At 42.2% G+C, this 26,743-nt stretch overlaps 1 protein-coding gene across 4 annotated transcripts in view; it reads left to right on the forward strand.

Moving 5' to 3' along the window:
- Positions 1-26,743, forward strand: part of ammecr1 (AMMECR nuclear protein 1) — a 60,189-nt gene that overhangs the window by 1,301 nt on the left and 32,145 nt on the right. The window contains exons 2-4 of one of the 4 annotated variants that reach the window (XM_043701759.1): positions 5,627-5,751; positions 8,250-8,746; positions 23,797-24,298. In XM_043701759.1, coding sequence (XP_043557694.1) covers positions 8,629-8,746; positions 23,797-24,298 — 620 coding nt within the window. In that variant the 5' untranslated portion in view covers positions 5,627-5,751; positions 8,250-8,628. The remainder of the gene's footprint in view (positions 1-5,626; positions 5,752-8,249; positions 8,747-23,796; positions 24,299-26,743) is intronic. The other 3 variants (XM_043701760.1, XM_043701762.1, XM_043701761.1) reach the window with 3 other exon arrangements.

A 26,743-nucleotide genomic window follows, 5' to 3' on the forward strand; every position in this document is an offset into this window, starting at 1 on the left:
TGCCCCCCCGTCAGTGCCCCTCTTCCCCACCCCTGCCCCTGCCCCTTTCTAGTCCCAGTTCCTGCCCCCTCCTGTCCCCATTCCTCTCCCCCCGCCCCATGTTTCCTGATGCAATCTGTTTCTTGATGCGGGCTTGTGTGGAAATTCAAATTAAACACCACTGACTCAATCCTGGGGAATGACTGTGCCATTAAGCTGTTTCCAGAAGGGTTTTTAAAGAAAAACTTTTCTTGTTTGGAAATCCAGTTGTTTCCTCCAAACCACACCCCTTGATATTGGCAACAGCCTTGGGTGGGGAGCTTCAGGCTGTGGTGTGATGGCAGCAGGTGTAGGGCTCCAAATGTTTACTTTGTTTCTCTCAAAAAAAATCTATGAAAGGGGGTGGATTTAGCATCAAGAAGCAGGGCTCACTGCTACTGCTGCCTGTAGCCCACATGGAGCAGTGAGGCACCTGGTTCCTCTGAGTCAGCCAGCAAGCAGTGGGAGATCCGGCCTTGTATGTGATTCTGTGATTTACTGAAGGTGGTATTGCATTTGCTGTTTTACCTCTTATAGTCATGTTGAGCATTACCTGTTATTGTGGGAAGGATTAAATGATATGAAGAGATGGATGTAGGAGACAGGAAGTAGGAATTATATACCCAAGTTATAAGAGAGGGGAGAAAGAGAACGTTGGTAAGGAAGAGGGGAAGACTGGCAGAGTGCTCGCAAGAACTGCAGATGGTTTCATTTTTTTTAGTTTCATATTTCTCTTTTGGTAAGTGGCTGTCTCTGGCAAGGCTGTCCCTAATCACCCTTGAAGTGAATGGTTTGATGAGCAACTTCGGAAGGCAGTTCCAAGGCAGTTGTGTTGTTGTGGATCTAGATTCTCACTTAGGCCAGATTGAATGAGGGCATCAGATTCCCTTCCCTAAAGGACGTGAGTGAATCAGCTGGGTTTCTATAACAATTGATCACTTTTGATCACTGCCATCGAGGCGTATATATTTCCAGATATATGAATTGAATTTAAATGCTGTCAGCTGCTGCGGTGGGATTTGAATTCCAGTTCCCAAAGCACGAGCCATGCATTACTGGTCCTAATGACATTACCGCTGCATCACCATCTCCCCTCTATAACAGTAGATAATACCAACAATATAGCGACAAAGGAAATGAACTACAAAATAATATGCATGCTGAATATATAGATATTCTGGAAAGTCGATTTTAGAGTTTGTGTGAACAGGAGACAATGTATTGCACGTCAATAACGCAAGACAGATGAGAATGAAGAAGCACAAATGTTACTTTGAGTGAAGTGGAAATGTTTGGTTTAAAATTACCATTCGTGTACCAGTTGTGTGCAGGAGGGTGATCTGGCAGCCTTCTTTGCTGCAATGTGTTGGAGGTGAATGTCCCTGTGATTTCTCTTCCCTCCTACGTGCAAATGTTTGGTGCTTGCTGCCAGTGAGATTTGTATCTAACCAGCTCATGCATCTATTCTGCCACTTGAGCTGATGCATTATATTTATAGCAAACAGACAGGGCGTTGAGCCGAACAGTCAATTCTGTTTTTTTGTGCTGCCCACAAGTTCCCTTCAATCCTTCATCTAACCCCATCAACATATCCTTCTATTCCCTTCTCCACACTGTGTCACATCTGTGATATTTGCCATTGCTGTTTCTTCTGGTAGTGAATTCCACATTTTCACTTACCCTCTGGGTAAAGAAGTTTCTCTTAAATTTTCTTTTGGATCAGTAGCCCTTTTATTGCGGCCGTACCTTGTTCTGATTGGTCTTGCAAGTTAAAAATCACAAAACACCAGGTTATAGTCTAGTAGGTTTCTTTGGAAGCACTAGCTTTTGGAGCACCGCTCCTTCATCAGGTGGTGAAGGAGTGGTGCTCCGAAAGCTACTGGTTCCACATAAACCTGTTGGACTATAACCTGGTGTTGTGTGCTTTTTAACTTTGTCCACCCCAGTCCAACACCAGCATCTCCAAGTTATATCTTGGCAGTGGAAGACATTTCTGTACCCACCCTCTCAAATGCTTTTGCAAGATTCAAGATCTTTGTCAAATCACCTCTTTGTCTTCTCTGAGGAGAAATAAATCCAACCAGCTTAATCTACCCTCTGCTTAAAACCTGTGTTCTGGTACTAGTCCAGTGAATCTTTTCGCCTCCTTGTGATGGTGTCACTATGTCCTATTTTACGTGGAGACAAGAACTATCCCAAGTCCAGAATCATTTTTCTGGGAGTTCCTACTTATCATGGATAATAATCCCACAAAATGAATAGTGTTGACTACATGGAATGATTGAAAGAAAAATGAATGGAAAGACACTTTTAATGCACCTGTAGTGTGCACATGTAATCAATTTTAAATGCATTAAAATGTATTTTTGGTTTCATTGCTGTGTAGACCAGTTCTGCTTTGTGCTTTTGACATTGTCTAGACATTGTCTAGTTTCTTGATGAGTGATGTTGCTGGTTGACTTTACTGTACATGTGTCTAAGAGAGTGCATATGGATTGGCTAGTCTGGCTAAATAGATTGTCAGCTCAAGGGCGCTTCCCATCTGAGTCTAGTGGAGAGCTGCAGACAAGATACACAGCTGAGCAGAGGTATGATTTAACTCTAGGACTTCCTGTGGCTTACTGGGCAGTGCCTGGGTCCCCAAGTGCCAAATACAATGGAGAAAATCAAAGAGAAACCCCTTTAAGTGGGATCAAAAGAAACAAAATTGAAACCTTAGGGTAATTTGATGCAGATGGTTTGAAATCGATGAAGGCAGAATTCAGGAAAACGTGGAGGTGTCCTTATTCATCAGCAATCCCCTGATTCCTACTATGGAAACTAGAAAGAATTCCAGGGAGAGGTTGTTACTTAGATGGTAAGACAAGAATGTGCACGGATAATGAGAGAGATCTGTGGGTTTTCAACAGACAATATATTGAAGCTATCACAACCATGCTCAGTGGCAAGGAGTAAAGCAGATCAAATAGTGGGTTGTATTGAAAGGTCCATGGTGAGGTCACCTTGCACTTTTAAATACACACACACTAATGATTTCATTAGAATACTGTTCACCGTCTTGGTCACCACAGATTTAGACAGGAAATTGCAGTTAATGAAAGAATACAGAAGAAAGCAACCAGAATGATTGAGGGATTAGATTATGAGGAGTGATTATGTAAATTGGTCATGTCCTCACTGAAAAAGAGAAGGTTACAAGATGATGTGCTTGCTGTTTTCTGGATGACAGAGAGAATGGAAAATGTAAACTATAATGAGCCCTTGCAACTTCTCCAAAACAGTAGAAACAGAGGGCATGGTGTGTTCTGATGAAAGGTCATTGGCCAGATATGTTAATTCTATTCCTGTCTCCACTGATTCTGCCTGGCCTGTTGAGTATTTCCAGCATTTACTGTTTTGTTTTCAGATTTCTAACATCTGCAGTTTTCTACCTTTCAACATGGCCTGTGCTTGAAAAGGCTGCAGATTCAAAATGAATCTGCGCAAATGTACTTTCATTGAGTTAGTCATCAATCCACAGACAAGGCGCCCAGGGAGACTGGAGCATCAATTGGCATTTAGATAGATGTTTGATCATTTTCAGGAAAAATAACATTTAGGGATCCTGTGTGTGAGTAAATTCAAATGTGACATAAGCACAGAATGATTGGGAGGAACAGGTGACTGGATCATAATTCTCAGAGCTCTCCACTGGCGAGGCTTCCTTGTGTTGTGTCTGGGTTATTTGATGTCAATTGTGAGAAATTGATTGTAATGATTTATCAATTACTCCATTAGAATTCTGTCATGCAACTTTAAGAATAGGACAAGATGAAACTGGGTAGACTGTAGTCGCTTACCCTGTAGCATTTCTTATCTGCAATTTATTGTTTTTTTTATCCTTGACATGTCTTGTGCTACTGCAGACACAAAGCCATGCAGAAGCTCTCAGAATCCCAGGTCCTTTTGTTTGGTGAATTATAAAAGAATTGCTCTTGAAAATGGAAGCAATTTCAAATGATGCCCAGAACAGTCACAAGGAAGAGCATTTAGGGAGCAGGTTCTGCTGTGTGTCTGGTGTGAGTGAAGACCATTGGGACCCATATATGTTCTCTCTATATTTTTGTTCACTTTCAGACCTATGTAATTGTCCATCCCCAGTGCCTCAAAGCAGGGAAACACCCTTTAGAAATGCCACAACTACTTTGTAGGCTAATGTACAGCAAGTTGCAATTTCAGGCTTTTTCTTTAGGCTCTCCACTGGTTGTATTTTAAAAAGCAATCCTGTGTGGCCTTTTGGAATACGAGGCAATTTGATGGAGGCGTTTAAAATAGTCACAAATAAAAAGATAACTATCTTCTCTGGTGATGGAATTCTGAACTGGGATATAATCAAATTAGGAAAAAATCTGCTCAAGAGGGAAATCAGGTAATGTGCACAAGTTAATAAATTCTGGAGTTCTCCCAAAAAAAAATTATTTAGCAATGGTTTGCACAAAGATGGTTAGATGGACCTGAAGGTGCAGACCAGCCACGATCAAATTAAATGACACGGCAGGCTCAAGAGGGCTGAGTGGGCACCTCCTGCTCCTTCTGTTTAACTAATGTTAATTGTAGTGCCATTGTCACAACCTCAGCTGACATTTTGTAACTTCCCTACATGGATTGGTGGTTCAACCTAGGGTCCTGTTGCTCTGTCCGGATGAGTTTAATTTTGAGTTGTCCCTTTGTTATGCTGTTTTCGGATTCCTTGCCTTCCCTTTTGTGTTTTCCTGGCACTTGCCACCTATGCATATCGTTGGCCTCTCTATACTTGTCTGCTCTGCTTCCTGACGTATGTCAGCCAGTCTTCAGTTTCGGTGCCCCTGTGAGTTCCCTGCACAACACCATCCCCAATCTCTCTGTCTTCAGCTATCCAGAGAATGCAGAGTGTTACATGCCAACCTAGTTGGAGGAAGCAGGCACTGAGACTCTGCTTGGTAGCCTGTGCAGATGGTATCCACAATTGTTACAGCAGTGATGGTAAATGCTTAGTGTGTGGTAAGCAGGAGTGGATTTAATTGAAGTTTTGCATTTGGAGATAATGTAAATATGTTTGGAAATTAATGCTGTGTAAGCATCTGAAGAAAGGAACGTGGCTGTACATTTTGTACTTTTGTAGTAATTGAGGATCTGCACAGGAGATGAAGATCTTTTTGACAGGATACTGCTCCGGTCTATCAGTGTCGCTGGGCCTATGTGGAGCACTCTCTGAAACCACATTGCTTTCATGTTGTGAGACACCCAACGTTCCCAATTACTTTTGCAGCTGCTATCACCAGTGACAGACTTGAACCCAGCAGTACTTTACCCCTGTGTTAAATGGATTAAAATGCACTCTTCAGACATAGTTTAGAAGGACAAGGGTTTTAAGTAACTGTACCAGTTCACAGTTTGAGTGAATATGGTATGAAGCTTTCACATGCTCATGATTTATTCTTCACCGGGATGTTAGTGCCAACATTTCATTTCTTCAGGATTAGTAGCAGTTCAGAGCAATCTGGTGGCTGTCATGTTTTGGATTTAATTTCTGAAGTAGGTGTTGCTCTTTTGCTTTATGACAGGTTCTGTTTGTATCCCTGTCTTTCAGGCTTCACAAGTTGGGAGAGGTTGATCCCAGCCAGGAATGGAAGTAGAGCTGACTGAATTTTCCCTGGGATTTCAATAACACAATCAACTGTGTGTAAATTATTTGGTTCCCAACTTCCAGAGCAGGTACACATCAGTAATTTAAAGGTGGCTGCATGTGTATCGAGTGCTGTATAGCTTACTGTAGTTATTGATAACTCTTTAGTATCTACTTTCTGTTTTATCTCTTCCTTCCTTGACTGACTGATGATAGTTAATTTGAAGCCAGACAGTTAGTGGTGGTAGGTAATTGAGATCAGACTGGTAAGAAGTCATGCCCTTGATCGACCTCACTGCATGCCCAGCTCTAGCATTCCAGTTGTTTATTCAGCAGAGAATGCGGTTTGAATTCCAGACCTTTTGTGCAGTGTTGATTCAGTGACCTAGGTTAGTGAATGAGAGCTCAGGGAGCAGGCTGCAATGATAATTTAAATAGTGTCCCACAATGAAACAAGCACCCGTTACTGGAAACCTCCCCTTTCATTTATAAGCAGCAGGTGTAAGCTGCTCTAAATCTTAATGTTGGGGATTGCTGTTTTTCACTGCCAATAAAGCCTAGGCTCCATGTTTCTATTCAAGTGGACACTTCAGATTCTAGGGCACTTCTTGAAAAACAGTGAGTTCTCATTGTCACGGACAGTGTTCCTGTTTCACCCAGCATGGAGGGTAGATTAAATAGTCATTCATCCCATTCCCCATTTCTTGGATCGTTCTATACTTAAATTGGATGCTGTTTTATCCTGCAGAACTGACATGACTACATGTGAAAAGTACAATTAAAAAAATTTCAGAACCGGATTGGACATTGCTCTCAAATGACTTTGAGAGTCAAAGCATTTCTGGCAGCTCTAGGTTTGATTTCACAGTCAGTGCTGAGTTAGCTTAGCTTATTTAGCCAGGGTGGTGACAGAGGCCTACAATAGAGATCAGAATAATCTTCATGGCCAGTCATCCTTGCAAGTTTGGATATTAGCTGATGAGAAGATTGGGCTGAGCTGTAATGCTGTCAATAGCTGATGCCTTCAAGGTGTGTAACTGAAGATTGGCATCTTTTATGATGTACTGGTGAGAGCTGGCCTGTACACCCAAGGTCACCTGCCTGGAATAGGACATTGGTTTTTGAGAACTAGAGCAAACATTAAGCGTGTTGCTCCTTTGCACTTGCCTGTGTCTCACACAAGCTGATGCTGCCAAAGCTGAGAGCCTTTCTGGATCCTGCCACCTGCCATCCGTGGCTGCAAACATCAATCTTAGGCCTGCTACTATTCCAAAAACAGCCTGGAATTTCCTGCCAGCTGCTCCTGCAGTTGTAACTTAACCAGAAGTGCAGTCCAATCAGTGTACCTGTGAAATGCACTGAAGAAGAGTGTAGATAGACAAGAGCACACTCCTGTTAACAGCCTGTTCTCCACTTGTTAACAGAAATGCTGCCTTGGGTGGAACCATTCTGTACATTGAGCAAAATCTATCAGTCATGGTTTATGTACTCCTCATTTTTCTCTTTCAAAATAGTTTTATCTATTAAGCAGATTATCAGGATTTCTTCATGACACTATTATTGCCTTTTCTTACCCATCCCAAAACTTTTGAAAAATTATCAATTTGACTTGCACAATGTATTTTTATTCAGCAGCAGTAATAGAAAAGTTGAGTGCTTTGAGTTGAACTGTTGAGTTACACCTCTCTGAGTGTAAAGTTTCTAACCCTCCGAGTTTATCTAGATATGTCTCACACTGGAGTGGCAGCAGCATTCTGGCTTCCTGGTGCATTTTGTTTAGATGCCAAGAACCTGATTGGAGTCATAAAAACATGGAAAACAGGGGTAGGAGTCGGCCATTTGGCCCCTCGAACCTACTTCGCCATTCAACATCATCAAGTAACAGTGGGAGTGATTGACAGTGTGTCAGTTCCAGGAAGCCAGTTTGTTCTTGGGAACGATTTAGCAGAGATTGATACAGGGAAAGGTTGAATAGGCTAATTGTTTTTTAGGGAATTTTTTTCCCTGGAGTGTCGAAGGCTGAGGGGTGACCTTATAGAGGTTTACAAAATAATGAGGAGCATGGATAGGATAAATAGGCAAAGTATTTTCCGAGTGGGGGAGTCCAGAACTAGAGGGCATAGCTTTAAGATGAGAGGGGAAAGAAATAAGAGACCTAAAGAGCAACTTTTTCACGGAGATGGTGGTATGTGTATAGAATGAGCTGCCAGAGGAAGTGGTGGAGGTTGGTATAATTGCAACATTTAAAAGGCATCTGGATGGGTATATGAATAGGAAGGGTTTGGAGGGATATAGGTAGGGTGCTGGCAGGTGGGACTAGATTGGATTGGGATATCTGGTTGGCATGGACAAGTTGGACCGAAGGGTCTGTTTCCATGCTGTACATCTCTATGACTCTAATTCTGTACCCTCTTTCTGCTTTCTCCCCATACCTTTTGATCCCTTTAGCACTAAGAACTACATCTAATGTCTTTTTGAAAATGCTTAATGGCTTACCCTCAACCAGATCCTCTGGGGGAGAGTCATGTCAAATAAGTTATAAGCTTCTGTCCTTTTCATATGTTACTTGTAATTTTTTATACTTAAGGTAGACGTCTGTGTGCCAGCGAGTCTATCAATGGTTACACAAACTTGGCATAAAGCAACACCCCAGAATGACTCCTGACAATCACTTCATCACGTGCCACCTGTGGGACAGAACTTACCTTTTAATGATTGGTCATTCAGCCATCGCATTAAGATATTCCTACCCCCTCGGGATTTGGTTTGAGGCATGTCCATCATCTTACCCAGCTGGAAGGATGCCAATTTCCCAGATTGGAATACAAGACTCTTGTGCACTGGAGCTCGGAATACTGATCAGGCACCAATCACATTCTCCCCCTCTACTCTGACCTGTGCCTGACTCTAATTTCACTGACACCAGATGAAAATACCAACGTGGACTGACCCACTGTGAATTAGGGATGGCAGTCTGTGGAGAGAGAGAAACAGAATTCACATTTCATGTCCAGTATGACAACTTCAGATGCAACCTTAAACTCAGTCTGACCTACTCTGCATTGGGGGTGGACAAAACCCAAGGTCAGGAGAAACTCCAGTGTGTGGCTGTATGATAAACACTGACCTCTTAGTGCTTTATTTTAATATGCCAGGAAGTGGTTGCAATCCCCTGATTTACAGTCCTGTCAAACAAGTCATAAACATCTGTATCTGTTTGCACTATTCTTTGTGCTTCTTTGTACTTAAGTATTTTCCGAGTGGGGGAGTCCAGAACTAGAGGGCATAGCTTAAGGTAGGGACCTTGTGCTTTGGGAATATTTCTAATAATGCAGAGGAATTTTACCATCCGTGAAGGTTAGCTGCATTAAGTTATATCAAGTCTGCAGCAGAGAAACCGGTCGTTTTGCTCAGCTGGCCACTGCTAATGTTTAGGCTCCCGTTCCATTTTATCTAATCTGAACAGAAATCTCCTATTCCTCTCTGTCTTGAATTTACTTTGCTATTTTAAAAAAAATGCATTTATGTAATTTCTCTCCATAAATTATTGTCGCTGCATTCTATTGTGTGACCATTCTGGGTAATGAGGCTTTTCCTTAAATCTCTTGGATTTTTATTCGTGGTCTCTCATTTTCAGAAACTGGATAGGGAGAACATTTTCTCTATATCTACTCTGTCAAAATCTTTTGTTGTGTAAAGATTGCTCTGAGAGTCTGTCAGCACCTTCCAGATATATGACCTCTGCCATCTAGAAGGGTGAGGGCAGCAGATACATAGGAATACCAGCGCTTGCAAGTTCCTCTCTAAGGCTGACTTGGAAAGGTATTGTAATTCCTTCACAGTCATTGGGTCACAATCTTGGAACTCACTCCTGAGTGACACACTAGGTGCGTGACCATCATGCGGACTGAAGTATGCCAAGAAGGCAGCTCACAACCACCACTTCAAAGCCAACGAGGAATGGGCAGTAAATGCTCACATAGCCATTGATGGCCACGTTGTGTAATCACTTAGAAAGTATCTTCTATCTTTCCTTTTTGTGAAAGAATAGAACCCAAGTCTAATCTTTCCACATACTTTTAACCCTTTAGTTCTGGTGTTCACCTTGTAAATTATTTTGCTTCTTCACTAATGGCTGTTTATCACCTTGACAATATGAATAGAATCGTGTAAGGTAAGCCAAATGATGTAACCACGGTTGTACACAAGATTTGACACAGCTTGCCTGCTTTTCTGTTCTCGAGAGATGAACCCCAGTTCTTGAATGACTTCATTCTTGTATGGTGGTCTTAACCTGCATTGCTCCAAATGATATGTGTCCATACACAGAGAGCTCTCTATTCCTCAACCCTGAGCTCTAGATTTTTTAAAAATTCAGAAAACGTTATTGTTTGTTGTAGGATCTATGTCTATTTAAATTTAAAGGTGGTACTCTTGGTGAGGCAATGCTTGTATCGTTGTGGTGACTAGAAATGCAGCTTGAGGTGATAACCTGGTTATCTGTGGCCAGCCTGCCACAGTAGTGTCTTGTCCGTTAATATAAAACATTTGTGCGACTGAAGTCTGGTCCTGGGAAATGGGGGGAGGTGAAAAAGGTGCAAAGTAAAGCTGTAGAGAGAATGTAGAGTAGACTTAATCTTGTTGAAGGCATTTTGCTGTCTCGTGTGTGCAACTGAAAGCTTTACCACGGTACGCAAAGTACGATGACTAATGAGCTTCCAAGGCCCTGCAACTGATCTGAGTTTTAATTTTAATTCAAAACAGAAAATTCACCTAGTATTCCTGCCATACATTGAATATTTGAGCCAAGAATGTAATCTGCAAGCAGCATAAGGAAAGTAGGCTGTGTCTAGTCCAGAGGGAGTGGTGTTGTAGTTTGCAGATGATTGATTCCTTAGACTAAAGGAATGAGATAAGATGGGGGTAATAGGCTAAAAACTACAGATAATTCAACAGCATTGTGTGTGAGATGATGGTGATGACTTTTTTAAAAGAGTTGTAGCAAATGGAGGAAGGCTCACTCCTGTAGAGGAACGAAAGGAATTTGGGTTATAAGTCCAGGATATTGAAGGCAATTCCCCTGGATAATGAGTCTGTCTTTTTGAATTAGCTAATAGGGTTGGAAGATTCAGCTAAAGCTGTAGAATTTAAACGTCAGGACATAATGATGAGCACTTATAGAACTTGAGACCTATTAGGGCAATTTCCTTTATTGGTCAGAGTATTGAGTACAGGAGTTGGGAGGTTATGATGCGGCTGTACAGGACATTGGTTAGGCCACTGTTGGAATATTGCTTGCAATTCTGATCTCCTTCCTATTGGAAAGATGTTGTGAAACTTGAAAGAGTTCAGAAAAGATTTACAGGGATGTTGCCTGGGTTGGAAGTTTTGAGGTGTAGGGAGAGGTAGAACAGGCTGGGGCTGTTTTCCCTGGAGCATCGGAGGCTGAGGGGTGACCTTATAGAGGTTTACAAAATTACGAGGGACATGGATAGGATAAATAGACAAAGTCTTTTCCCTGGGATCGGGGAGTCCTGAACTAGAGGGCATAGGTTTAGGGTGAGAGGGGAAAGATATAAAAGAGACCTAAGGGGAAACTTTTTCATGCAGAAGGTGGTACCTGTATGGAATGAGCTGCCAGAGGATGTGGTGGAGACTGGTACAATTGCAACATTTAAAAGGCATTTGGATGGGTATATGAATAGGAAGGGTTTGGAGAGGTATGGGCCGGGTGCTGGCAAGTGGGACTAGATTGGGTTGGGATATCTGGTTGGGTTGGACCGAGGTGTCTGTTTCCATGCTGTACATCTCAATGACTCTGACTCTAATGCATTGTACTCCAGCAGAGGAAGGACGTTCAGACTTTAGGGAAGGTACGATCAACCATACAAGCAACCACAAAATGCTGCGCAAACATACTCAAACTTCAGGCAAACCAACCTTGAAAAGTAAATAGAGCAAAATTTGCCAATTCTGGGCATGTCATATGATTGGATATCATGCTTTCTAATCTCCAGGAACAGCTGCAGCCACTGCTGTCAACCTGATATATTCCTGCACTGCTGTCAGGAAAAGCAGGAGGATTTATTGCAATTGGAAGCATATTACTGGAATGCCTTTGGTATTGTAGCTTTTCCAAACATTAGACACAATTACAACAATCAAGAAGAGGCCTGCCCAAATCTCACTGCGGCAGTTTAAGAGTTTTAGTTCAATTAAAAATAAAAGCTGCAGTTGTCCAACGCCAACTGATTCACAAATATCGAACAGGAGATTTGTGCTGGCCTAAATGTGACTCCAGTCCCTTTTAAATGTGCGAGACTCTTAACTGCCCTGTGACACAGCATTGCAAGCTATTCATTTGTATCAACCACTGTAGTTATCTCAGGGAATTTAGGGATAGATACCAAATTTCAGTGGTGCCCAGATCTTGAGATGGGATGAATAACTATTCTGCTCAAGGTGCTGTGTAATGCTGTCTTTGTTTGTGGTTTATTAACTCTGAAGATGAGAGATGCTCTGTGAGAAACCTCCCTACTGAGTCATTTGATATTGCAGTCTGTGTTGATAGGCTACAAATTGACAAATCCAAAAGAGTCCTATGAGACCTCACATGAAGAAACGATACGCTCACTGTCTGAGCTGATAAGCTGCAAACTGGGAAGCTTCAGGCCTTAGGCTGTGCTGAAAGACCTTTTAATTGACCAGCTGTTGCAGTAACAGACTGTCCTCCTAATTTAAGGCCATTTCCTGACCATCACAGTGTGAAAGAACAGGCTGCTCTTTGAGAATCCTCAAGAAACAGACAGGAGAGTGTGTTTCTAAACATCATAATGTGTGTGCTTTAACCTCTCCCTGGAAGCCCAAGGCATCAGATTCTTGATTTGGAAACCATGGGATAAGGTACATACTTCTACAAAACACAATAAAGCACCCTGAGATGTTTGTAAGAAATGTGGTTAGTGAATCACTTTGGATAAGTAATAATCACGTAATACAATGTCACAGTCACTGCACCCTCAGCACGATAATGACAATTTATGGTTTTGGTGATTAAAAACAAAAGAACAGCTGAAGCTGTAAATTGGAAGCAAAAAGAGAAATTGCTGGAAAAGCTCAATAGGTCTGGCAGCGTCTATGGAGAGAAATCAGAGTTAACGTTGCAGGTCCAGTGATCCTTCCTGAGAACTTGCTCAATTCTGTGGAAAGGTCACTGGATATGAAACATTAACTCTGATTTCTCTCTACAGATGATGCCAGAGCTGCTGAGTTTTTCCAGCAAATTATGGTTTTAGTAATGTTGGTCAAGACAGTGATGAGGGGTATTAAACTGAACTAAGCTGTTAACTGGATTAGTGGTGCTGGAAGAGCACAGCAGTTCAGGCAGCATCCAAGGAGCTTCGAAATCGATGTTTCAGACAAAAGCAACGTCGATTTCGAATCTCCTTGGATGCTGCCTGAACTGCTGTGCTCTTCCAGCACCACTAATCCAGAATCTGGTTTCCAGCATCTGCAGTCATTGTTTTTACTAAGCTGTTAACTGGCAAATCTCCAGAAAAGCAATGGGTGATATTCAGAAAAGTACTTAATTATCTGAAAACTCAACTAACTCAATATCGCAGTTTAATTAAGAAGTTGTTCCAATTCCCGTAACATCCCATAAACACACCTTAAAAAAAGTAAGTTCAAGCACTGGTTCTGACAGGCAGTAGAGATTTCAGAGAGAAAAGTCAGGCAGGGATCATCTACTGAAGCATGGCACATTTTTCCACTGCAGCAGCTCCTGACTGCCTGCGGACAGCAGTTTTTCTGCTAAAACTAAAACCAAACCAGAAAAACCTGAACTGGGAGAACCGGCCACTTGCCTGCCATTGTTGAACTAGGCCCTTTCCGAGACATTTTGGCACCTCTGCTTTTACAGTCTCTCTTTTGGTAAAAAACCCAAGGACGAAATATAACCTTGTTAAAGTGACAACATCGTCACACTGAAGTATAGGACCAGACAAAGTGTTTCAGTTTAACACCTCGTTTATAACCTCAGTTACAAACTGTGAGACAGATGTCAGAGGTAGGTTCTTTGCTTAGAGTGGTAAGGGTGTGGAATGCCCTGCCTGCCAATGTAGTCAACTCAGCCACATTAGGGAGATTTAAACAATCCTTGGATAAGCACATGGATGATGGGATAGTGTAGGGGGATGAGCTTAGATTAATTCACAGATCGGCGGTACATTGAGGGCCGAAAAGCTTGTTCTGTGCTGTATTGTTCTATGTTCTATGACAGGCAGCATCTCTTCAGTATTGTGCATGAGGTTTGGGCCACAAACTTCTGGTGTAAAATTAAGTGTGCTACCAAGTTGTCACTCAAAGCTTCCAACCTTTAAAATTTGTAATAGAAGGTGAACTGCCAATGTGACTTCTCATTGTGAGGACCCTAGGAATTTTTTCTAGTGTTATTGGGACCATTGTGGAAACTCAAATTTGTGACAGAATTTGTGGCTGTGTCTCTCATTAAGAAAACTAGGTGCAGTAGTAGGGGTGGTCATCCAAGTCTTAGTGAATCCTCAATCACTGTAACCTTTCCAATCCAGGACTGAATGATTTGTGGATTTCAGAATTCCCAGCTTTACAAGGTGACGTCGGAGTGCTAACATATTAGTACTGTACTCGATACCCGCATTGCTTGTTCCAAAACTGTGAAGTATAATCGAATGTTTATTATCTTCACTAAACCCCTTCCACTTAGATTGGTGCAGAATGCAAGCAGTTGAGTCTAAGAGTTGTTTAGATATGCTCAGAAAATTCCTTGGTAATACATTTCCAGATTGGAAAGATTACCATGTATTGCAATTTGTGTTTTAGAAACCCTATCCCGATGTTTTTATTTGGAAAATTATTGACATCGTAATAAAAACTGTTGAGCACTGCAGGAACATGTTCTAAGTGCTGACAACCATCTTGCTTTGCATGTGATGACACAGGGCAGTATTAATGATATATGTAAATCCCTCAATCTCTCAGGGCTAAACTTGAGGTCTTGTTATGGGAAATTCCAAACTTGAGAACATATAGCAGAGCTCACTCGATTCTTTGCTACAGTACTTATTGTTTTGAATTCAGTGACAACCACTTACATTTTTAAGTGTCTTTATTGTAGTTTAAAAAAAACCCAATTTGTTTCGTAGCATTATCCAACTTGGTGTCTGATTTCCTAAGATCTCCACTTCACATTTCACCCAAGATTTGGACCTAAGTGTACATTCCCAAATAGCCCACTATCAAAGACCTGTTATAATCATGGGCATTAGATCTACTTGTGGAAGCTCCCAGGTTATTAGAGTGTATCCCATCTCATTGAAAAAGAATGCTAGATATCAGAATGTAGTGTTCAACATCTTTACAAGTCAAAATGTGATGCAATCTCATTTAGAACCCTCGGTGTTGACTGAGACTAAATGATGAATTCACTATGTGCAAATTTAAATTGTGTATGGCTTAGTTCTGATTTTGAAATTGTGTGTGTCGATTTCTGTCTGATTTGTAAGGTGAGTGCATTGAACTGAGTGCTTTGGGTTTATTAAAGATGTTGTAGCGATGTAAGTTGATATAATTTCACATGCTTCAGCTTTGGACTGGCTGTGATATAACTAAAGCAGAAAGCTTACTATGTGTTGAATGGTTTCATAGATGGGTAAACTGGAACCATCCCTTTGGAAAGATTAAGAATGTGACTCTGAAGTTGTAATTTCAACTTAATGCAGGGAAGGGGGTTGAAACACCAGGCAAAGTTGCAAGCTGCATTTTTGGGATCCTGACTGCTGTAGCAGCAATGGCCATCATGGAGTTCCAACTGCATTATCGGAATTGTGCTCCCTCTTTACTCCACTCTCTCATTTTTCACTAGTGGATGGCAAGAATTAAAATTTTGATATGGGGTTGTGGTGGCGAACAATTGAGAAGCACTGACCTAATGCTTGAGATTCTGGGCATTATATTCTTTTAAACCTTTCAGTGTCACAGGCTCCGATGCAATATGTGGGGTGTTCCTGTAGATGATGGAAGAACTCTGGTGAATTCTATGTGACAAATTAATAGCTAGGTTTTGGAGCTCCATCTGTGGAAACATAATAGATGCTGGGGCTCTATGCTATTGTTCTGATTAGCTGACTGGAACTTTGCTAATTTCCCTTTAAAATAATCAAGAGGCACACTCTTGAAGCTGTTTGTTTTTCATACATTAGGATAAAATTGCAAGAGTACCAAATCTCAAAGAGGAGATCAATTTTTATACTGCACTAGAAGATGATGCAGTTTGTTAAGTGGACTCTGGTAGATGTATTGCTATGGAGAATATGCTAGGGAATAGTTGGCTGCCAATCTTGAGCAACTGACTTGACCAGTCAGTCTACTTAACTGGTTTGAGTTTGAACTGACTTAGCTTTATTGTCACAGAATCAAAGTATGCCGCTGGAAAAGCACAGCGGGTCAGGCAGCATTCGAGGAGCAGGAGAATCAACGTTTCGGGCATAAGCCCTTCATCAGGAATGTGTGTGTGGGGTGGGGAGTTGCTGAGCGGTAAGTACAAGTGTGGGGTGGAGGGGAAGGTGATAGATAGATAGCTAGATGCAAGAGGATGTTAATAGTGATAGGTTGGAGGGGAGAATGGAGCAAATAGGTGGAAAGGAAGATGGATTGGTGGGACAGTTCAAGAGGGCTCAGCCTCTCCGCTCCACCCTCACCTCTGTCTTATCACTATCATTCCCCTATTGCATCTACATATTGCCTTCCCCTCACCCCCAACCCTCACCCTAGTATTTATCTCTCAGCACTCCCCCCAATTCCTGATGAAGGGCTTATGCCCAAAACATCGATTCTCATGCTCCTTGGATGCTGTCTGACCTGCTGTGCTTTTCCAGCACCACACTTTTCGACTTTGATACTCCAGCATCTGCAGCCCTCACTTTCTGTCTTTATTGTCGCACACAATGGCTTACAATTGCCATTCGGTTTAACCAAAAGCTTGACAGTTAACTGTTTTCTGGTGCACTCACCATGGCAATTCCTCAACCAGGGTCCACTTGCCAACCAAAGAATATCCAATCTATATAGTATAAATTGTTGTTCCCTGTTGAGATTTAATATTCTTGTGTTTTTGTGCTGATACCTACATGACAGCATTTCTTTTCCAGGAAAAACTCAAATTCTGTACTGTGAAGTAGCAGTTTAAAATAGTCAGTTCAGACTGCTTCTACCGTTAAAAACATTTTTTGATTTGATTTATATGTATCATTTTTGTGGAAGAGCACTTTCAACTTGCAGAGGATTTTCCTGTGTCAATGTCACATTCACAGGTAGTATCTAATTGTCATAAACTCTTTTCAGAAGGGAACACAACAAATTGGAAAAAGAATTGAAAGTTTAAATTTGATCTACCACTGAGTGAAGTTGAGATGACTGGCAAAATGATCTGCTTACCCGGCTGCAAAAATGTCTGAAACCCTGATCAGTCCCATTAGCAATGACTGTAGCTTGTGATTAACCCCATCAGAGCCCAGTGCAAACTGTTTGGATTATCCCTGTGAGAATATAGTGTCTGGCTGGTGATTATCCCCCACGGAATAGAGTGCATATCCTGCGATTATTCCCCCATCAGAATATAGTATATAGCATGTGATTATCCCCCCCCCATTTGAATACAGTATCCAACCTGTGATTATCTCCTCCCACCCCTATCAGAATATACTATAGAGCCTACAATCACCCCCATTTGAATGTAGCCTGTAATTATCCTCCATTATAATAAAGTATATAACCTCTTATCCTCTATCGGAAGATAGTGTATAGCCTGTGTTTAACCCCACTGGAATCCAGCAGAAAGCATATCGTTAACACTATTGGAATCCAGTGCGTACATATCCCAAGATTAACCCCATCATGATCCTGTACATATGTCGTCTGGTTAATCCTATCAGAATTCAGTGCCTACATAGTCTGTGACTAACCCCATGAGAATCCCATGCACAGCCTGTTATGCTGCCCCCTGCGTCGTTTAAATTGTTCCTCAAATCCTTTAACCTAATAATCCTTCACGTGACAGAACGTCAGTTTTTGTCTGATAACACTCCTATGAAGAAGCTCTGTATGTACTGCACGATGCACAAAGTCCGTAATTAGCTTCAGCATAATCCAATGCACAACAGTATCATTGAATTGTTACAGCACAGGAGATGGTGGGTATTTGGGTCTGTTGTCAGTGTCAGATCTGTGCAAGAGCAGCTCAAATTGTCTTGTTCTGTTGCCTTTTCCCTGTAGCCCAGCAAATCCTTCCTCAGCTGCTTATCCAAATCATTTTTGTCAACCCTGATTTGAATCTGCTTCCACCAACCTTTCAGATAATGTCTTAAATAGAAATAAAAATGTTTTACCTCATCCTGCCCATGGTTCTTTTGCCAATCATTAATCTTATGCATCCAAATGTAGGTCATTAATATATTTTTAAAAAAGGCATTGATCCTCAAATCAATCTGTGGAGGTACCATTGTATAACTTCCTCTAATTGTGACCTTGTTTGGTGTCATTTAGCCAAATTTGCATCCATGCTGCCACAAGTTCCTTTCATTCCACAAGCTTCAACTTTATAATTTTGTGCCACTTCATCCATTCCAGTCTGGGAATTCATGTACACTACCTCAACTGCATTACTCTCATCAACAGGATGCATTGATTAGGAAAACTACATTGGTAGCTCATAGGATATACATCCTTGTGTAATGGTATCACTACTGTTTCTTTATGTCCTTGCCATCTCCAAGGCACTTTGTATCACTGGTGCTATAATGTTCTCCTCCTCGTCCTTTATTTCATTTCTTTTCCGCGGCATCTTGTATTTAGAAATATTTAGTGCCCATTCCTGCTCTTTATAGAGTCACGTCTGCATGGTGTTGCAGACATCACATTCCCATGTGGCGAACTATACCTGCAGTTTGCAATGATTCTGTATGCGTTTCCACACATACATTGTAAAGCTAAATTGGATTTCATTGCATTGCTACTCATTCTGAGCCCACGTGTTACCTTCCATTCTTATTCTGGTGCTATCTGTGTTTCCCAAACCTTGTGTATGTCATCTCTGCTTTCTTTTATACTGCATCTCGGCTCCTATCCTCTGCTAAGTTAGTTTAAACCCTTTCCACAGCATTAGCAAACTGTTCCGCCATAATATTGATTCCATTCTGCTGAATTCTTCTGTCCTGTACAGACCTTCGTCACCCCAGACCCAGTCCCAATGTCCCAGAAACCCATCTTTGCACCACATTCACTCCCACACCCCTCCCCACCCCATGCATTCATCCAATGTATCCTTGTATTTCTGTACTCATGTTTGGTGACACAGAGTGTAAATCTGGATGTTATTGCTTTTGAGACACCACCAGTGTCTCGCTAAAGATTGACTGGAGGGCTGCACCTATTTTTACACCCAAGTTGTTACTGATATGAGCTGCGACGTTGGCTGCTCACAAGCCCAAAGTGCTCTGCAACCAAGCCACCTGGCTTCAGGAATGCAACATGTCTTCCTGTGATCACTTTTGCAGGTGCAGGAAAGTCGGACTCCTCAAAGTATTGAATACCCAATTATTTTCTTTCTCAAGCTTCCTCTTGGTCCCTTGCACAGTTGAGCTTGTTGTGAACGTGGTGCTGGGTGCACTCTCCAGAGGAACTTTCAATCCCATTCGTATCCAGAGTTGAGTACTGGATGGAGAGCAGCATGCAGTTAGGAGATTTGTGCATTATTTCCCTATTCCTTCTCCCCTGCTTGTGACAGCCTAACTCCCCTCTACCTGGACATTCACAAGAAACAGAGTGGTCACATCTGTAGCAATATTGTATCCTTGTATATCTCATCCTCATGGATGCAATGCAATGAATTCAGCTTCTGAAACTTAGAAGGTCTCATCCTTAAACTGGTGATATTTCCTGCACACTTGGTTGTTCAGGCATTGAGAAACATCCTGGAGTTCCAACATGGCACAAGATATGCATTTCACAAGACTGAAATGTCCTGCCATTTCTCATTAGACAAAATAAATTTAATAGAAATGAACTATAGATATAACCTGATAATACACCTTCGTATTGTCTGCTATGTATTGTGTAATTAAATCTCAATATCTTTGTGTACACCGACAATTTTATTGCAGTATAATCTGGTATACAGTCTTATTTATATCTGTGAATAACTTGATACACAGTCTAATTATACATCTGCATAATGCAGTACATAGCCAGCGATTATGTTGCAGTATAATTTGGTACACAGCCTCTGCTGACCCCTCCACATAATCTGACACACTGCTTGTAATGATCGCTGTGTATAAATCGGTACACGATCTGGGCGTTTAATCCAGTGCACTGCCTGCAGTGAACCTTGCGTTTAATCCAGTGCACTGCCTGCAGTGAACCTTGCGTTTAATCCAGTGCACTGCCTGCAGTGAACCTTCTGTATAATCCAGTGCACCGCCTGCAGTGAGCCTTCTGTTTAATCCAGTGCACTGCCTGCAGTGAACCTTCTGTATAGTCCAGTGCACTGCCTGCAGTGAGCCTTGCGTTTAATCCAGTGCTCTGCCTGCAGTGAGCCTTGCGTTTAATCCAGTGCACTGCCTGCAGTGAGCCTTCTGTATAATCCAGTGCACTGCCCGCAGTGAGCCTTCTGTTTAATCCAGTGCACTGCCTACAGTGAGCCTTCTGTTTAATCCAGTGCACTGCCTGCAGTGAACCTTGCGTTTAATCCAGTGCACTGCCTGCAGTGAGCCTTCTGTATAATCCAGTGCACTGCCTGCAGTGAGCCTTCTGTATAATCCAGTGCACTGCCTGCAGTGAGCCTTCTGTTTAATCCAGTGCACTGCCTGCAGTGAACCTTCTGTATAATCCAGTGCACTGCCTGCAGTGAGCCTTCTGTATAATCCAGTGCACTGCCTGCAGTGAACCTTGCGTTTAATCCAGTGCACTGCCTGCAGTGAACCTTCTGTATAATCCAGTGCATTGCCTGCAGTGAGCCTTGCGTATAATCCAGTGCACTGCCTGCAGTGAGCCTTCTGTATAACCCAGTGCACTGCCTGCAGTGAAGCTTGCGTTTAATCCAGTGCACTGCCTGCAGTGAGCCTTCTGTATAATCCAGTGCACTGCCTGCAGTGAACCTTGCGTTTAATCCAGTGCACTGCCTGCAGTGAGCCTTGCGTGTAGTCCAGTACACTCCAGTATAATTTATTATATTGCCTGTAGTTACCCCTCTGAAAAATCTGGTACATGTCCTTTGTAATTACAGCTCCATGTAATCCACTATTGATCCTATAATTTCACTGCAGTATAATCTGACATTCAGCCTTTAATTACACTGCAGTATAATCCTGCAATTACATTACATTATTATCTAGTATGGAACCTGTAATTATGGCATGATGGGTCAGGAATACTTTGTGTAACATTATAAACTGATTAGGTTGAATGACACTCTCGGAGTTTCAGTTCGTATGTCATATAGGTTATAATGTCAGGTCTGATTCCTATTTTGACTTAATTCACATGGTGTACTTGTATTGATTTAATTTCTAGTATTTGGGAAGTGACTGGTGGCTCTAAGTATATAAAACTGTCTACTGTATATTTCTATATAATCTAGTATTGAAGCCAAGGATTTAGTTTTTTTTATTAAAATCTAATTAAGGTCAGATCTTGCTTGACATTGCTTTGGGTCTGACCATTTGTCTTCCAGATACTTTCTCTTTGTTCTGGTAATGCAGGAATTGATTCCAAATCAAACCGTTTAATTAAGAAGCATCTCCTTTTATATTCTGTTATGTCAACATGGGTGTTGAAAATATAAACATACAAAACCAGATTGTTTTAATTTGTTCGTACATTGAAATCCCTTGTTAGGCCAGTATCTATAGCCTGTTCCTCATTGTCCAAAGGGCAGTTAAGAATCAACCATGCTACTGGGTCGGGGCTTGCATACAGGCCTGATCAGGTAAGGATAGCAGATCTCCTTTCCTAAAGGAAGTTAGTCAAATTGATTGGCAATTCTAATTTTCAAAACAGTAATTACATAATGCCTCTGAATTTACCGTTTTAGTCCAGTTTTTTTTTAACAACTGAATTCAGATTTCACTATATGCTACGGTTGGATTTGAACCCGTGTCCCTAGAATCTTCAGCTGGAGTTCTGGATTTCTTCTGTTGTTGAGGCCAAACTTTCTTGATTTGTTTTCTGATTTCACTATGCTGCTATTGGGCTTAGGTTTTGTCAAGGTGTAGCGCTCAGATTATTGAAGAATGCTGCCAGGCTTGGGGAGAATTTGATTGTTTTTTTTTACCTTTGTTTTTTTTCTTAAAACGGTTCATCATTTCACCTGAAACGTTTAGCCTGTTTGCCATTATCAACACAATACCAAGCGGTTTTAATTATTGAGATGCTGTTGTAATGAAATTGGGGAGAAATGCTGTTAATTATGGTTGACATGATGACTATTAGAAACGTTTCCAAAAGGGGATGACAGTGACGTAGCTTGGAAATAACCTGATGAGGTCAGCTGAATGATGCTGGACCCAGTGCTGGTGTTTGATACAGTGTGGCTGTGCGGCATCTAGATAGTGTAGTGTACAGTGCTTTTACCTGATGTTGGGTGGCATGATTCTGAATTGTGTGAATAGTGCTGTGACTGAGTAGCACTGTTGGGTGTGTTGTTATGTAGCGCTGCTATGGCTGTTATAAATGGGTTGATGCTGATTGGGTGAATTGCTGTTTGGAGTCACAGATAATAAATCAAAGGTTCTCATTGTATTTCTTCATTCAGCACTACATTACAATTCAATATTTGCACTTGAGATATTTAGGTCATTGTACATTCTTGCAATGCCCTGACACTCTTGTTGAATGGCAATGCTTGGGCAGATGTAAGTGGTTTGGTTGTGTTTCGCATGAGGGGAGTGGCACGGCAATAAGTCATAGAAATGTACAGCACACAAACAGACCCTTCAATCCAACTTGTCCATGCTGACTAGATATCCCAACACAAACTAGTCCCACCCGACAGCACCTGGCCCATATCCCTCCAAACCCTTCCTATTCATGTACCCATCCAGATGCCTTTTAAATGTAATTGTACCGGCCTCCACCACTTCCTCTGGCAGCTCATTCCACAGACACACACCCCACCCTCCGTGTAAAACAAAAAGTTGCCCCTTAGGCCCCTTTTAAATCTTTTCCCCCTCACCTTAAAACTATGCCCTCTACTTTTGGACTCCCTACTCTTGTGAAAAGATCTTGAGGGGCATGGATTGGGTGAATAGTCATGTTTTTATAAACTTCTATATGGTCACCCCTCAATCTTTTTCACATCACCTTCCGATCTATTGTTGGTCTGGCATGGGCTTACATGTTAACGGAGTGTTGGGTGGCAAGCCATGCCAATGGGATTTCACTTGACACCAACAGACTGTCAACATTATGCTAAGAAATTTGGAGAGCTAACCTATTACCATAAATCCAGAGGGTTGTCCAAGGTTGAGACTAATGGCTTTGGGCTGATTGGGATTCAGCAAAGGACTGTTCTGGAAGTCTTTACTTTTCTCTTGGAATCCAGTCTACTGGTAGGATCATTTGCTTTCCTGGGGCACCTGGATATTGATGGAATTGGAGGAGGTGTGTAAACACTGATCCATTGACCCCATCCCCCATTTAGGACATCAGCACTAGAACTACTTATAAAACTGACCAACTGAATTCACTTAAAATACCTATGATTACTGTTCTCTGTTCATTGATCCAAACTGTTTCCACCAGAACTGAAGATGAATTGTAACTTCTGCATAGCCTATAAAAATATTTTCTCGAACCAACCCAAGATCAGAAGGATAGAATCTGACTGCATTCCTGGGTAATTTGTCATAGTTGATCTGCTTTGGTATGAAGTGTTTGCATTTTAGTGGTGGTGGGGGTAAGGGAAATTCTTAGTTTTACCCTGTGATTACTTCTGAATAATGTGTTGTGCATTTGTTTAATGCTCATACTGTGAGAATGAACAATTAGTGTGTTATCTCAGTTCATGTCATGTTTCTAATTGTTGGACCTTCTCTTGTCAGGCTGCCGTGCTGACACTGTGTTACAGAGGAGGATGGGAAAGAGGCGGTGCCTTCAAGTGGAGCCAACGCTCGAGCAGAAGATAGCAGCGGGCTGCTGTGGAGTGAAGAAGCCCAAGTTATCGGGCAGCAATGTGCACAACCAGCTGAACCACCCTGGCACGGGCCTAGGCTGTGGCTCGGTGCCTGGCCTGCAGTCTGGAACAGCCCTGGGGAATCACCACAACCACAGCCAGAACCACAACTACAGCCAGAACCATTGCGAGAGGAACAACCGGGAGAGCAATGGGAACCTGAACTCCTTGAACTCTGCACTCAGCCCTGTGACTGGGCTGACCACAGTGGGAAACCGTCCGAACGGAACTGGGCTCAGTGGAACCAGTGGAGTGAATGTGAGGAACTTGGTGGTGACCGCAGAGATGTGCTGCTACTGCTTTGATGTGTTGTACTGTCATCTGTACGGATTCCCACTGCCCCGATCACCCAGGTTCACCAATGACCCATAGTGAGTACTGCAGGATAAGGATAGTCGCTATACTACTCAATGTAGAGAGGAGCAAACACTTCCCCATTGATGCTTCCCACTTAGGGACATTAGTGAAGCATGAGGGTAAGTCCCCTCGTCAAATGAACAAGATTCTTCTTCTCTGGGTGATTAGGGTGTGTTGGGGTAGATTAATGCTACATACCTCCTGGTGTATTAGTGAGCTGTGTTTCTCTGACTTCCCGTAGAAGGAGTGCTGATCTCAGCCATAATGCCGTGGGGATGGTCGGGAGAAGTGGCTGCGAGTTAGTCCCCTGCTTACCTGACAGCTCCTGGCAGCCGGTTCGATTGCAGTACTGTATTGTCAGTAACCTGAGTGCAAAATATTTAGCCACTCCTTTCAGCTAAGGGATGCTGGCTGATTTGTTTAGACTCTGTCCAGCAAGCCGTGCCAGAACCATTTGGCTGCAAGTGTAGTCACCATTGCTGAAGTCATTTGGATGCAGTTCAGTAATCAGCACTGCTATTGCGTAAGTGCTCTTCAGATCGGCACAGAGGCTGTTTCAAAGCTGGGCGGTGACCTGTGCCAAGGCTTTTTAGCTGCAATGTGCTACTTGTACCATTTAGACACTGTGCAGGATTTCACTCCTATGCTTTAATGAGCTCCTGGGCTGCATCCTACCACCAAGCATTCGCAGGTTAGGGAGCTTGGGCTGCTTTCTTGTTTCCCAGCAGGTGGCCTAATAACTGTATGTTGGAAGCATGGAGCATGGTTTCCTTCATAGCTTTTGCAGTTGGAATAGGAAGCACATTTGGTTTAAAGCAAAAGAGATGCTGCTGCCGTATTTCTGAGACTTGGCTTGAATTTCAGTCCAGACTGACCAGACACGAGTCTCCTCTTTGTCCTTGATAACGATGCTAAGGTGGGTTTGTCACTGGCCTTTCATAGTTCAACTTGGCTAACTGTAAAATGGTGTTTATTGAAACAAGGTCACGTGACACAAACTCTGTAGATTGCACATGAGCTGTTGAAGTGGGAGAAAGACTAAAGACAGTGTCAATGATCTGCCAAAGACTTTCAGCCCAATGCTGCTGTGGTCTAAATCAGATAGATGAAATGTTGGTTGATTAAACTCAGGGCAGGGAATTTAATAGGAATGTGAAGAACTTGAAAAGATGAGCTTCTAACATTTGAAAAATGATTGGGCATAAGAATTGCCAGACACATGGCTTGCATTTACACAGTACTTTTCACAATTCGAGTATTTCATGACACTTTAGCTGTATAATCACTGTTGTAAAAATGCAGTTCCACAAATAATAATTGGATCAACAATCAATGAATGTACGGGATTGTTCAGATCCATCTGAGTGAGCTGCTTCAATGTTTCCCCTGAGATCATGACAATGTAGCACTCTCTCGGTGCACTGAGTAAGCAGAGTTAATTGCCGATGCAAATCTTAGTGGGGCTTGAACCCTCAAACCTCTGAGCGAGACAGGAGTGCTATCATTGAGTCGCACAAATAGTTTCGACTCGTGTCTGAGTTGTATTTTGGGTTGACTGTGATGCAGAAGGTAAAAGTTCAGACTCCCCATGTGGCATTCCTGAGCCGGTGTATATTTGGGTGATCTCACGGCAGCTGTTCTGGAGTGGGGTCTATAACACTCAGTATTGATGACTTAGTATTTTGAGACCCTGGGAAAATTTTACTGGTTTATAAAAAAAAGTTTTCCACATTGGATCCAGCCAACACCAAGCCAATTCAGTGGGAGATTGGGCCCATCCTTCACTGGCCTTTGAGAGTTGATTCCATTTTTATTATCTGTTTCAATTCACAATTTTCAAATTGTGATGGAGTAGGGCATAGGTGAGGAACATTTAAATTATTTAAGTCTTCCAGGTCAGTGTGAAGCTCAGTCAATCACGCATTCTTCCCCTCGCAGTGTTTAAAGTGGGAGTTGATTGCAGTGACTGAATTCAGAGCCTAGAGATCTGAAAGCAACAAATGCAAGGAGATGCTGCAGCGTCAACAAATGTGAGCTTTTACATTCCCAGCCACCTACCTGCTCATTGTGTCAGTGAATAGGTTCAAACAAAATGAGGTTATTTAGCGTATCTGCTTGCTGTCTGCTCCAGACACTTTGAGCAGTTCTGGCAATGTATACCTGTAATTTACTGCTGCTGTTCTTGTACTGCAACTAAAAATGGCAGGGTAAAATTGTAAAAAGATGATTGAGAAGCTGATGCCAGTCCTGTTTCTCCTCTGTCATAGAATCATAGAATCCCAACAGTGTGGAAGCAGGCTGTTTGGCCCATCGGGTTCACACCGACACGCCGATGAACATCCCACACAGACCCATCTTCCCTACCCCTGTAACCCTGCGTTGCCATGGCTATTCCACCGAGCATGCACATCCCTGGAGACTATGGGCAATCCAATCCACCGAATTTGCACATCTTTGGA

This window comes from Chiloscyllium plagiosum, chromosome 13, assembly GCF_004010195.1.
Source record: "Chiloscyllium plagiosum isolate BGI_BamShark_2017 chromosome 13, ASM401019v2, whole genome shotgun sequence".
NCBI lineage: Eukaryota > Metazoa > Chordata > Chondrichthyes > Orectolobiformes > Hemiscylliidae > Chiloscyllium > Chiloscyllium plagiosum.